The 14,754-nt window shown below is 37.0% G+C and overlaps 2 protein-coding genes across 4 annotated transcripts in view; both read left to right on the top strand.

Annotated features, from left to right (window-relative positions):
- Window positions 1–8,125, top strand: part of LOC138713760 (serine beta-lactamase-like protein LACTB, mitochondrial) — a 31,107-nt gene extending 22,982 nt beyond the window's left edge. For all 3 annotated transcript variants that reach the window (XM_069846176.1, XM_069846167.1, XM_069846156.1), the window contains one exon: window positions 635–8,125. Coding sequence is in view for 2 of the 3 variants with exons in the window: in XM_069846167.1 (XP_069702268.1) it covers window positions 686–1,042 (357 nt within the window). In the remaining variant the exon portion in view is untranslated. The remainder of the gene's footprint in view (window positions 1–634) is intronic.
- The window catches only part of LOC138713674 (26S proteasome non-ATPase regulatory subunit 10-like), a 340,028-nt gene that overhangs the window by 214,072 nt on the left and 111,202 nt on the right, over window positions 1–14,754 (top strand). The gene's annotated exons all lie outside the window — the stretch shown is intronic.

A 14,754-nucleotide genomic window follows, 5' to 3' on the forward strand; every position in this document is an offset into this window, starting at 1 on the left:
ACGCTCTGATCACGAGACATAATCACATACTTTGTCTTTTCGAGATTTACTTCCAAACCTATCGCTTTACTTGCTTCAAGTAAAATTTTCGTGTCTTCTCTAATAGTTTGTGGATTTTCTCCTAACATATTCACGTCATCCGCGTAGACAAGCAGCTGATGTAACCCGTTCAATTCCAAACCCTCTCTGTTATTCTGGACTTTCCTAATGGCATATTCTAGAGGAAAGTTAAAAAGTAAAGGTGATCGTGCAATATCTCAAAGAATAACTCTTGAAATTAATGACATTATTTACGATTCTTCCTCTATACTGTAAGTTCCAATTAGAGTGTTGTCAAATGGATTTTTCACAGCAACATGAACCTTAAAAATGCAGTTATCTCAAGACCTTAAATTTTCACTTGTTTTCCTTTTGAAATGGCTCGTCCTTATTGTCTTAATCTGATTTTGCAGATCCAAGTTCTCTATATCAAAATGTTCTGTGGAGCATGCTCTATTTCCTGTTCAATTTTTGCACGCTTTTTCTGAATCACCCTGTATACTCTGTCCCGAGTTGAATCCTCGCCTATCTGTTAGTCACGTTCATTCTCCACGCGAATATTAGATATTTTGATTTCCTGTGTCTGTTTTCCTAGGACAACAAACTGTACCCACCCGGTTACCTGCGATTCGAGACGTTGAGGGAAATGTGGACCGTGCAGCCAAAAACCACAATGAAGTGGGGACGCAGTGACGGGTACGGCATGGGCTGGGTTGTGGTGCCGGCCGTTCAGGAGCACGGAGGCGGAGATACCCAGAGATTCGCAGTGGGGCACACTGGTGGTGCAGTTGGTGCGTCCAGTGTCTTGTTGATGGTGCCTGTTACCCCATCTGAGTCATCTTCTAAAACTCTCACAGAAGGGCCTCTGTCAGACAGTGCAGCAGAGATCTGTATTCCTTCAGGCGTGATGGTTGCCGTAATAGTGAACATGCAGGACATAGGACTGCAGCACTTGGCCCTTGATGTTGCAGCCATTTTCTGTGAAGCATTGGAGCCATCTTGAAACACTGCTACTCATTGTGGTTGCATTGCCTTCAGTTCGTAACTGCTGTTTGCTTGCAGTTGACTTCTCAACTCTTGGACTGCAGTTACCATTCATTTTATATTTGACGGATGTGAAGCTTTGCTTCAAAATGTATTTTACGACATATAAGGAACATAGCTTAGTATGGAATATTTAAACGACAGAAAACAAATATGCGTCGTATTGGATTCTAGTGTGAGACCAAGCAGGGTTGATTCCTGACAGAAATTAATATTACTAGATCTTCCAGGTAATATAAACATTGGAAATTTATCCTTTGAAGAGGTAGAAAAATTCAAATATCTTGGAGCAACAGTAACAAATATAAATGACACTCGGGAGGAAATTAAACCCAGAATAAATATGGGAAATGCCTGTTATTATTCGGTTGAGAAGCTTTTATCATCCAGTCTGCTGTCAAAAAATCTGAAAGTTAGAATTTATAAAACAGTTATATTACCGGTTGTTCTGTATGGTTGTGAAACTTGGACTCCCACTTTGAGAGAGGAACAGAGATTAAGGGTGTTTGAGAATAAGGTGCTTAGGAAAATATTTGGGGCTAAGAGAGATGAAGTTACAGGAGAATGGAGAAAGTTACACAACACAGAACTGCACGCATTGTATTCTTCACCTGACATAATTAGGAACATTAAATCCAGACGTTTGAGATGAGCAGGGCATGTAGCACGTATGGGTGAATTCAGAAATGCATATAGTGTGTTAGTTGGGAGGCTGGAGGGAAAAAGACCTAGGGAGGCCGAGACGTAGATGGGAAGATAATATTAAAATGGATTTGAGGGAGGTGGAATATGATGATAGAGACTGGATTAATCTTGCTCAGGATAGGGACCGATGGCGGGCTTATGTGAGGGCGGCAATGAACCTCCGGGTTCCTTAAAAACCAGTAAGTAAACCACAGGATGCAAGTTGAAATCATTTTCAACAGTTACTGTGATGTACCAAAGTATATAATGGAGTTTCAGAGCAGTAATTCTGTGGTACGATACACAAGGGTAGGTCACAAAGGGGAACATAGTAAGTAGAACTTAAAAATGAGAAGAATTCAATCTGGCATCGAGACTTGAATCCGGTGTGGCTTAGTGGATAAAGCACCAGCACGTAAAGCTACAAACCCAGGTTCGAATCCCAGTGTGGGAGAGAATTTTTCTCCATTCTACTGATTCTTCACCATACGGAAACACAGAATTACTGCAGTGAAATGCCATATGAGCCATTCAGAGCAGAAGTGGTGTAAGTCAAAATTGGGTAATGAGGTTTAAAGTAAAAATTCTGTAAAATACAGCGCAAAGTAGCAATTAATATGTCCTTCATGCTGTCCATTGACTACTACTTTCTTCTTCTCAAGGCACTACAACTTCAAAATTGAATGTCTTGGTCTTCTCAACAATTTTTTTCCAGGGACTTCTATTCTGTATGACCATCATCCAATCCTTGATTCTTAGCTTCCTCAGATCATTCACAATATCATCTTCCCAGCGGCTTTTCTGTCTACCCGCTGCTCTAGTTCCCAGGGATTTCCATTTATATATACCTTTCACTAGCCTCTGGTTTTCCATTCTTTTAACATGGCCAAACCAACTTAATTGCTATGTATGCAGACGATACAGCTATTTATGCAACCCATCGCAACATTAACATAGCCTCAAATCACCTTCAGGAAGCCTTGAACATCATATGCCCTTGGCTTGAAAATTGGCGCATCGCACTGAACTACAATCAATGCGAAGCAATGATATTTACTTTGTGTCGTCCTGCTAATCCTCCATGCATAAATCTTTCAACCAACGTGTTACCGTGGAAACCAAAGGATGAAGCTGTAAAATATCTTGGAGTGCGCTTAGATCACCGTCTGTCATGGAAACATCACATCAACAACAAACTTAAATTGGCCTACTCAAGACTCGCTAAATTATATCCGCTCCTCAACAAGAAATCATCTCTAAAGCTACAAAATCGCATGCTACTTTACACATCTCTATTACGACCTCTACTGCTTTATGCCTGTCCTGTCTGGGGAGGAGCTGCAATAATTGAAATTAAACACATCCAGTCATTTCAAAATGAAGTCCTACGAATTTCACTCAATTCTCCTTGGTTTGTCCGTAACAGCCAACTACACAGAGAAACTGGTATTGACACAATCAAACAGTTTATTCATTCACAAGCTAAGAAGTTCTATAACAACCTAGAAAATGTTCCAGGCGCCGTCCATTACTCTCTCGGAAGGAAGTCCACATTTCCCACCAGAATCAAGACCCGACTTCCAATGGACGTCATATTATAATCAAAATTTATCATCACACCAACCTATGTAAATAATTATTTATTAACAATTATTTTTGTTCATTGAGGAGCCCAATCTAGGCTGCCCTCAATTCAGTGTCATGTATTGTATTTATATTTTATTTAGAAATGATCTGTGTAGCGCTAAATGCGCTGATCGATCAATAAATTATTTAAAAAATAAACCAACTTAACCTCATAGCTCTGATGAAGTTTATTATATTTTGATTGTATATGAACTCATTTAGTTCTTTGATAGGTTTTATTCTCCAGTTGCCATCTCTATCCTTGGAGGTCCAAAGATTCTTCTTAAAATTCTCCTTTCAAAAATTAACAATTTTTGTTTGATTGATTCTTTCAATACCCAAGTTTCACAGGCATAGGTGACAACTGGTCTTATTATAGTCCAATATAATCTTAATTTGGCTTCTTTTGTTATTAGTTTGCTTTTAAATAAAAGCTTTCGTTGGCAAAATAGGCTCTGTTACCATTTGTAATTCGTATCCACTGACTACTAATAGTTTAAATAAATTGAATATTAATTGCTACTTTGCGCTGTATTTTACAGAATGTTTATTTTAACCTTCATTACCCATTTTTGACTTACACCACGTCTGCTCTGAACAATGGCTCATGTACTTCGGTACATCATAGTAATATGATAAAGCGTAATCACTTTGTGATTCAAGACGGCGCCATATTCCGTTGGACCCCGGCCATTCAGTCACTCGTAATGAGTGCACCTCTGTACTTGTGGTTGGACATTGTATCTACTGTCACACATATTGCAACACGGTACATGAGATTAGGCCAAAAAATGGGAACACAGTAGGTAGAACTTAAACTGAGAAGGATTCCATCCAGCATCAGAACTTGAATCCAATGTGGCTTAGTGCCAGCACATAAAACTGGAAACCCGGGTTCGAGTCCCGGCGCTGGAGAGAATTTTTCTCCGTTCTACCAATTCTTAACCATTTTCAACAGTGGTTTGAAACATTTTACCGTTTTGAAACAGCTTTATTTGAATTTTAAACTCGCGCTGAATATTTAACAACAGCTGACCATTTCATACTACAAAAATGCCTACCATCTTAGCGATATAGAAGTTATTGGTCTGTTTACTGGTGTAAGAGGAACCATCACCACTCCTCTCCTTTCTTTCTCCAAATGCTTTCAAATACAAACCACCATCATTAAAGATGTGGATGTTGAGTCATTGAAGCTATCAGTTTATATCCTACGACATCATCTTTATTCCACATCCTGAGTTACTTTTCTAGTACCATTTTCTTCATTCTTTTAGCACATTAAATTTTATATTGATCACTATATTCTAAAATTCCTGATTTGTTATCATGTTTTATTCGATTGTAATCTTATTTCCATTATTGTAGTCCACACTTGTGGAGTAACGGTCAGCGCGTCTGGCCACGAAACCAGGCGTCCCGGGTTCGGATCCCGGTTGGGGCAAGTTACTTGGTTGAGGTTTTTTCCGGGGTTTTCCCTCAATCCAATATGAGCAAATGCTGGGTAACTTTCGGTGCTGGACCCCGGAATCATTTCACCGGCATCATCACCTTCATTTCATTCAGACGCTAAATAACCTAGATGTTGACACAGCATCGTAAAATAACCCAATAAAATAAATAAATAAATAAAATCCATTATTGTCATATGGCAACTCCCAAGTTGGGGAATACATAAATTTTAGTTCAGCAATAATCATCATCCAACAAGTATAAGGCCCAAGGCCCTTTACGATCACAGTGTTTTCCGAGAACAGAGAAAACAGGTGAATGGCTCTTCACCAGATCTTCATAACAGCATCTTGGAAAGGGTCGGCAGTTCACAGTAAACAAGTCATCGTCATGGCAACCAGCTTTGTTTACTGAAGGCGAAAAGGAAAGTCTCCTCCGAACCTTCAGCATTTAAATCTGTCACTGCCTGATCTGCTGGCCACGTGACCTGTCTGGTGAGGAGTTCTTCTGAAGTACCCCAGAAAGAGGTTAACTGGGCAGATTAAGCCAAGCAAGACAGATTAAAAAGTAGAGCAACATACGGTTTAGTAAGGAATGCATTTTATTTTAATTTATTGATAAAATATATTTATTTTATTAAAGCACAAAAAAAGGGGTGAAGGTGGCCCTCACAGACTTCACTTGAATAGCCGCCACTGCAATAAATGCGTCTTACATGTTGTAAAATACGGTCTTTCATTGTAGATTTTATAGTAAAGGACAAAAACTGAGTGTTCCTCATTCATTATTTCTCCACTGTGAAGGTGAGTGGATGCCAGTTTAGCTGTTTACGCACAGAGTTTGTACAGTCAGGTATAAAGACAACTCAAGCACCAGGCACAATTCAGAGAGTATAAACAACATGGCGGACGTCATTATAGAAAAATGTGTATTTATATTTTGTTAAAAGGAATTATGAAATATTTTAATAATTCACCTAGAAACATGATGAAACTATTTTTCACTATCTAATAGAAGGGACATTTCTTGTTAATCCAGGTTTATGTTAAGAGTCTTTACGCAGTGATTTTTTATTGTGGTCATTAGTTCATATCATTCATCATAGATGCTGTCTTCCAGTAATACATGTCCATGTTGTGTAACATTTTCTTATTAACATATTAAGATTTCGAAGTTTCATCAGTATTTTTCAGATTCTTTTGCTTTTCTTTGCTGGGGTCGGCCTCAGTAGCATAATTAGTATAGCGCTGGCCTTCTATGCTCGAGATTGCAGGTTCGATCCTGACCCAGGTCGATGGCATTTAAGTGTGTTTAAATGCGACAGGCTCATGTCAGTAGATTTACTGGCATGTAAAAGAACTCCTGCGAGACAAAATTCTGACACACCGGTGACGCTGATATAACCTCTGCAGTTGCTAGCGTCGGTAAATAACCATAATTTAAATTTAAATTTCTTTGCTGGGCTGATGACCTAGGAACAGATAATCTGGAAGCAAAGATAATTTAAAAAATCCTGCTTTTACTGTAGGTATTTGCAAGGATCATGTTTCCAATTAGAAGTGAATTCAGTTTGTGGTCCCCTCCGAAGCACTTCCACAACACATATTGTCATTCTTTCCTTTAAAGACGTAAATGTGTCCAGAAGTAGATCAGGAAGTAAGACTAAATTTTTTTTATTGTTTTTTTTAATTAATTATTTAGCTAAAATCATGCATGGTTAATCTGCAAAACAAGTAATTCCCACACGAATAATTGGGAGCATGCTGTAACATTTAAATTCTTTTTGTTTCTTTTCATATGAAAATTTGACGAGTTTGTGAATAATCATATCAGCTTCACACTCCATTGATTAACGTGCTTATTATAAGTTTAGTACAAAGAAACGACTAACTAATTCCCATTAAGTGATCCACATGCTCGACATTTATGTCAGATTATATTTGAATTCATAATAAATGTGAATTTTTAATGGATATATTAAAGAATTTTGTTGTATTTTCGATATCGACTGTCCATTGTTCACTACCTACTTCATTTTGTTGTTATTGCTTAGCAATTCTGGAACAGCTGACTGACGTGCTATTCATTTGTTTTTATATGAGGTTTCTGTTACCTTTCAGATCTCGTTTCTCTTCATATACAAATATTACTACATTCATTACACACCATTGCTCAATCTCTTCCTTTTTCAAAATATATTTAAACTTTTTCTGTTTCTTTTCATATGAAAACTTGAGCTTTTTTTGTGAATAAACATATCAGTTGTACACTCCATTGTCTCATCATAAGTTTAGTACAAAAAAGTACAACTAATTAATAAATTCATTACTTATTAAAGTGATACATATGCTTGTTGAAGATTTTTACAACACAGTTTGTGTCAAATTATATTTTAATTCACAATAAATGTGGGTTTTTAAGGGATATATTGAATTCAGTTGTATTTATGTTTTTGACTGTCCATTGTTCACTGCCTGTTTTATTTTGTTATTGCTTAGCAATTCTGGAACAGTTGACTGATTTGCAGAAACTCTATTCTTTTTTTCTTTTTTTTTTTAATGTGAGATTTCTGTAACTTTTAGATGTTTCTCTGAAATATATTTAAATTATATTTTTTTCTTTCCATATGAAAACTTGAGTTTGTTTGTGAATAATATTATTACCTTTATACCCCATTTAACTGCTTATCACAAGTTTTGTACAAAGAAATGTAATTAGTTTCTATTAAAGAGCTCCACAGTTTATGTAATATTGTATTTTAATTCACAATAAATATGGATTTTTAATGGATATATTAAATTTTGTTGCATTTACGTTATCGACTGTCCATTGTTCACTGCCTGCTTCATTTTGTTGTTATTGCTTAGCAATTCTGGAACAGCTGACGTGCAAGAACTCGCAATTAATTTTTTTTATACTAGATTTCTGGAATTTTCAGATCTTGGTTCTGTTGATGTATAAATATGACTACATAATAAATTACATGAACTGCTTATTTGTGAATAACTCTTTACCCATGTGATTCATTGCTGACTGGACATACAGACTGACTAAACTGGTACATAACTATATCACCACAACAGTTCATCTCATCTGGTTTCCACTTGCCTTTGCCGTAATATACCTCATTGGATATTATAAAGAGGAACGTGTTTTATTGAATTCTGATTTTGTTGTAAAGAGACGTAAACCAATATGAAGTAATGTCAAACTCTGTTTTTCCCACAAGTGATACAATGTTTTCGATGCATTTTAAATAATAAAGTAATTGAAAAAATAAGAGGAACATTTCATTATTTTCAAAATAGACAAATACAATCTGAAACTTAGCATCATGTGAGACTATCTGCAGAGAAATTATTTGTATTTCCTTTGGAGAATATTACAAGTGTTTCCTGGAAATTGTTAGCTTCAGGGATACTGTTTTGAGAGGTAGTACTATAAATAAGCACTACTCTTATCAAACTCTTGACTCTTCCCGAAAAATCTATGTTTCATATTAGTGACTTACCTAGTCTAGAGATGGGTGCACTTACACTACATGATTTAGTTCCAGTCATTTTAAAAAAGTGCTGTTGGTGTGGTTGGGGGAAGTTTGGACATGTGTCAGAATGGTTTGTGGTGTATTTTGTTCATTCATTGTGTATATAATCACTCAAAAAGTACTGAAAATATTTTAATGACACTACATGCATGTATAGTTCTCCCATACTCTGAAATCTTTGATGAGAATGTATAATTTATTTAAAAACGATAATATTGATCCAATTCTTTTTGAAGAATTTAGTATCAGATTTGAAGTACTGTATGTTGTAGCTCAAAGCAAGAATTACATCGTTGGCTCGGGTAGCTTACTTGGTATAGCGCTGGCTTTCTGTGCTGGAGATTGCGTGTTCGATCCCGACCCGATCGATGGCATTTAAGTGTGCTTAAAAGCGAGAGGCTCATGTCAGTAGATTTACTGCCATGTAAAAGAACTCCTGCGGGACAAAATTCCGGCACACCGGCCATGCTGATATAACTTCAGCAGTTGCGAGCAGGATGTTTTAATTATCTGTTGGGAGGAACAAGTCTCTAATATCACAAGGAAAGGCTGGAAAGCACTATATTTGTCTATGGGTATTCTTAAGAAATCTAACTGAAGGTGAAAAGAATTAGCGTACAAAACTCTTGTTTGCCCAATTATGGAAAATGGAGCAGTAGGTTGGGATCCGTACAGACAAAACCAAATCGTTTCAATAGAAAAGGGCTAACGCACGGCTGCAATTGTAGTGTTAATAAATACATCCATACATTAAAACTCTAGCTATGACATTACCATCAAACACCGGGACCACATTTGTCACAGAACATTGGATATTTACACATTTTGATAGAAAAAACTCAAAATATTCTACGGTGAAAGAGTAATGGAACGGAGAAAATTTCTCTCTGGCACCAGGATTTGAACCTGGGTTTTCAGCTCTATGTGCTGATGCTTTATCCACTAAGCCACACCGGATACCCATCTCGGTGTTGGACAGAATCTACTCGGTTTAAGTTCCAACTCTTGGGTTCCCTCTAGTGGCCGCCCTCTGCACTACGTCATAGATGTCTATGAGCGTAGGACTGAAGTCCACACATGTGCTGAGATGCACTCATTATGAGTGACTAGTTGGCCGGGATCCGACAGAATAAGCGCCGTCTTAAATCACAAAGTGATTTACGCATATCATAAATTATTTTAATGTACCGAAGTACATATGATATTTCCATGCAGATATTCTGCGTCATCATATGATGAAAGAGTAATGGAACAGAGAAAAATTCTCTCCGGCACCGGGATTTGAACCCGGTTGGAACTTAAACTGAGACGATTCTGTCCGACACTGCGATGGGTATCCGGTGTGGCTTAGTGGATAAAGCATCAGCACGTAGAGCTGAAAACCCGGGTTCAAATCCCGGTGCCGGAGAAAATTTTTCTCCGTTCCATTACTCTTTCACCGTATGATGACGCAGAATATCTGCATGGAAATATCATATGTACTTCAGTACATTAAAATAATTTATATCAAAATATTCTGCTGACATACCTGGAAAAATATTAACTCTTCAAGATTTTTAAAAGAACCTAGGGAGTAAAATTACTGGCTCAATTACTGTATAGAGATTCAATTTCAATATCTTCAAACATTTGCAATATTGTCCATTGAGTCATATATCTATATTTCTCACAGAACACAATTATAGAGCAGTTAAGGAGTTGGGTACAGCTTACAGAAGTAAAATTTTGGAAATATTCAAAATTTTTTTCCTCCATTATATACATCCTACAGGTCCCAGACAGAGCTAGCTGTAAAAATTGATTAAGCATCAAAAATACTAATGGATAGCAAATATTTCTTAACACTTTTCTCCTATTGATTGAAATAAATGTAATAGTAATGTTGGAAGTACAAAGAATAAAAACAAAAGTTGTAGTATCAATATTTATTATACTGACATCCAAATGGAATTGACAAAACAACTCATGGTCGGAATATAAAACAATCAATTAGTTAATTTTTGCATATTTGAGAAACAAGAACAATGGACGTAGATTCTGGCTGTTGTCTGGCTCCCGTCTCCAGATGTTGTTAATGTCTGATGTCTGATAACTCAGCACCTCGCTGCAGTGGTAGAAGTTACCTATGGCAAAAATTTTGTCGGAAGATGTATTATATGACTTTCTTATGTTAAATTCTATCGTACATGTTTCGACCTATTATGGGTCATCCTCAGAACTGGTCGTTGTTGGTCTTGGCGCCTCGTTCTGTTTCCTGTGAGGGAGCCAAGAACAACAACGACCAGTTCTGAGGATGGCCCATAATAGGTCGAAACATTAAACCAGATACGATAGAATTTAACACAAGAAATTCATATAATACACATTCCGAAGTGATACAGTGTTAAAAGTTGTGTAATCAAGATGTGTAAATTTTTTTTTGTGATTCAACACCTCGTTGTAGTCGAAAGAAATTGACTATGGCTGAAATCTAATAACTCACCACCTCACTGCAGTTGTGTAAGTTGACTATCGCTGGAGTCAGATGACTCAGCATCTCACTGGAGTCGCAGAAGTTGACTATCGCTGGAGTCAGATGACTCAGCACCTCGCTGCAGTCAAAGAAGTTGACTATCGCTGGAGTCAGATGACTCAGCACGTCGCTGCAGTCGCAGAAGTTGACTCGCTGGAGTCAGATAACTCAACACCTCGCTGCAGTCGAAGTTGACTATCGCTGGAGTCAGATGACTCAGCACCTCGCTGCAGTCGCAGAAGTTGACTATCGCTGGAGTCAGATAACTCAACACCTCGCTGCAGTCGAAGAAGTTGACTATCGCTGGAGTCAGATGACTCAGAACCTCGCTGCAGTCGCAGAAGTTGACTATCGCTGGAGTCAGATAACTCAACACCTCGCTGCAGTCGAAGAAGTTGACTATCGCTGGAGTCTGATGATTCAGCACCTCGCTGCCATTTTATAAGTTGATTATGGCTGCAATCGTAGGTTACTGATGACTGCTGAAGTCTTGTTTCGTAATGTTTATAAGAATTTTATTTCTTTTTCGGTGGATACAATGTAGAGGTATTTCATCTTCTACTTTATTTTATTTGTTTCAGTAACTTCCAGTTTTAGAAATTCTTTTTTCTTCATTGTTGATTGAATGCTTCTTGTTTCATTTCTTCTTGGTGAAATGTATCGTTGTGATTTCTGGTTAGAAGCGTACAATTTTCTTGGTTTTAGATGTGTTTTCACAGTTGCATTACTTCTTTGTAAACAGTAATGTTGTTTTTATTGATGACAAAAGATGAAGTGGTTTCTTCTTGGTTTTCATTTTCTTTCATTGAATTTGTTATTGAACGCAATGTTTTGGTTTATCTGAATCTCTTCTGTATAGATGATGCAGTTTTTTTTTAATTAGAGAGGAATATTTTTACTAATGGAAAATTGATTAATGTTTCCTGGATGTTATTAGCTGTAAACTCTTCATTACCTATTTTTTTTATTTATTTGGAAGGATGTTTGCTTGTCATATGAGAAGAAATGACATGTTGGGTTGGTGTTCTTTGTTGTAATAGAAGTAAGATTTGTTTCAAGAATATATTGGCTTTCATTTTTCAGAAAAGATGTAATGAAGATTGCTCATTGATAGCAGATATTGAGATGATGTTTTTTTTTAAAGAGTTTGACTTTTTTATTGAAGATCTTTTTCCCATTGGAGGATGGACGATTTTTTTTTCGCGTGATAAGTGATGACAGCTTTCATGAAGATGATTTTTTTCTTTTTCAAATGATGATGATGTGATTTTTGGAATTGGAAATGATTTTTTTTAGATGGTGTTCTTTTCAGATGATTTTTTCTGAGATGGAATTTTTTTTCACATGGCGTTACGATTTTTTTAAATGGCTATGATTTTTTTTCAAGTGGTGGCGAGTGTTATTTTAGTTCAGTTATTCTGAACAATTCCTTTTTTTTAACAGTGGTCTTATGAATTGATTTCGTTTGTATAGAAATTGTTTAGCAAAAGGTTACATATTTTGTTTTTGAATTTTATGCCACTCTAACAGTCCACTAATGCCCATGTATTTTGTTTTCGTAAATACATGGGAATTATTCATGGTTTTGAGGTACTTTTCCATTTTTAGTTCTCTTTTATTTTTACTTTTGGTGACTCTGTTCTATAGAAAGCATAGAGGTAGGGCTCCATGCTCTCTGTACCGTGCGGAGCAAGATTGACCAATACTTGTATCATCTCGCTCCGCTTATTCAGTTCCTGGATAGAGAAGTCAGGTAATCATTGGAATGAAAGTGGACGGCACATGGCAGATTCGTAGGTATTTTTTTGGTATAGTTCGTTTCCCTCCTGATCTCGGAGGGAACTGAACTCAGGCACATTGCAGTCAGTTGCCCTACCAACTGATATTAGTCAACTACAATTTGTACTTACTAGCTTCATTGTGTACAGTTTCATTTTTATCTGCTAAATAACCTTTATATTATGAATATGATTGTTTGCGATAAAATTCAGGATAAATATAAGATAAGTGATGCCACATTCTTGCAATCACTGTTATTTTGGAATTTTGATACCGATTTATTATTAACATCAACGTAAGGAAATCTAATTTTGTAATATAGTTGCTCAATGGCTTGTATTATTTGTTTTAGATTTCCTTATCCTACTTCTGGTGACCATTTAGGGCCAAAAGTACTTTTTTACAGAAAGCACAGAGGAAGTAGGGCTCTATGCTTTGTGTACCGGTCAAAGGAAGATGGAATTATAATTGATCATCTTGTTCTGGTTATTCAGTTGTTGGGTAACTCGTTAACCCCTGAAACAAGCCTCGACGGATAACAGCCATACTGCATTTTGTGGCACTGATAGTTCCTCTTCTTATCTCGGAGGGAATTGAACTCAGCCACCTTCCAGTCAGTTGGCCTACCAACTGCCGTTAGTCAGGTCCGATTTGGACTCTGTAGTGTGCAGTTTGCACTGTGTAATATTTTATGTATTAGATATTCTTTATTTAGCATAATTAATATGGTCTGAATGTAAACTTAGGATAGGTGATTGTCACATTTCTGCAATCACTGTTATTTTGGAATTTTGATAGTTCTGCCAGTTTATTTTTTACACTAATGCTTGCAAATATAAATTTTCGATATATATGTACATTCGTTTTTATTACTTTTATAATCCTAGAGATGTTGATATCCATATCATTTTAATAATCTTTATTTCTCATACGTTTGGTGATTCTAGTAATAAAAGCAGTGTTCACAGAAAGCATAGAGGTAGGGCTCCATGATTTCTGTGTTATGTCGGTCGAGATTGAGGCATACTTTATCACCTTATTCTGCATATGCCTATATAGAGTCCCCGGGGAGACTCATCCGAAACGAGGCTGGACGGTTAGCAGTTCTTATACAATTTGTGACAGTTGATGTCTCTCCTTATCCCAGAGGGAATTCAACTCTGTCACTTTTTAGTCAATTGTCCTGCTGGCCCTTATTATTCAGGTCCGATGTGGACTTTCTAGCTCTTTTGTGCACACTTTGCACTATATAATATTCTCTGTGCTACATATGTTTATATATTTAATACTCATAATAGTTTACGATGACAGTATAAATACCGGTAAATGCATCTTTCATTTCTGCTATCAGGGTTATTTGGTAAATTATGCTGTGCTATGTTCTTCTGTAAATTTATGTATGACTTCACAACTGATTTGAATTTGTTACATTACGATTTAATTTCGTAATTTTCACTCTGTTGTGAGATCAAGATTTTTAGTTTACATCCCTTTAAATAATTGAGACAGAAATCCTCTTTTATTCTGTGTTGCTGCCGGAGTTCTGCGCTTCCATTCGAAACTGTGAAGTGTGTTAAGTCAGTTGGACTTTTCATTCGGGTTACGAAACCCATACCCCTATTGGGAGTCAATAAAATGTTCTGTTACTTTCTGGGCCTTATAAATGAATTTAGGAAAGCACATTCACTGAACTCCGGCAATGTAAAATAAATTAAAATTTGCACTGTTCGCAAAACGAATGCGATATTCTCCCCAAACTCACACAACCCAAACCCTTACTACGCCATCCACCCCATCCTACCCCAACCCACCCCTACCCGCCCCTGTACCCACCCCCCCTTAATCCCCATGAGGAGTGTTACCTCCATCCTCCACGGCGATCCTGCAGGTGGGAGGTGCGCTCGATGTTCCTCCCGCCGCGCCGGGGTACCATGAAAAGAAAGAAACTTTATGTTCAGACAAATTGTTCGCAGTCAACTAACTAAGTGTAAGCTACTTCATAAAACTAAGTCCCATAACACGAGTCGCCAAATAACGCCAACTATGACCGTGCGGTGTTATCTTGAGGGAGCCT

This window comes from Periplaneta americana, chromosome 2 (assembly GCF_040183065.1).
Source record: "Periplaneta americana isolate PAMFEO1 chromosome 2, P.americana_PAMFEO1_priV1, whole genome shotgun sequence".
Classification (NCBI taxonomy): Eukaryota; Metazoa; Arthropoda; class Insecta; order Blattodea; family Blattidae; genus Periplaneta; species Periplaneta americana.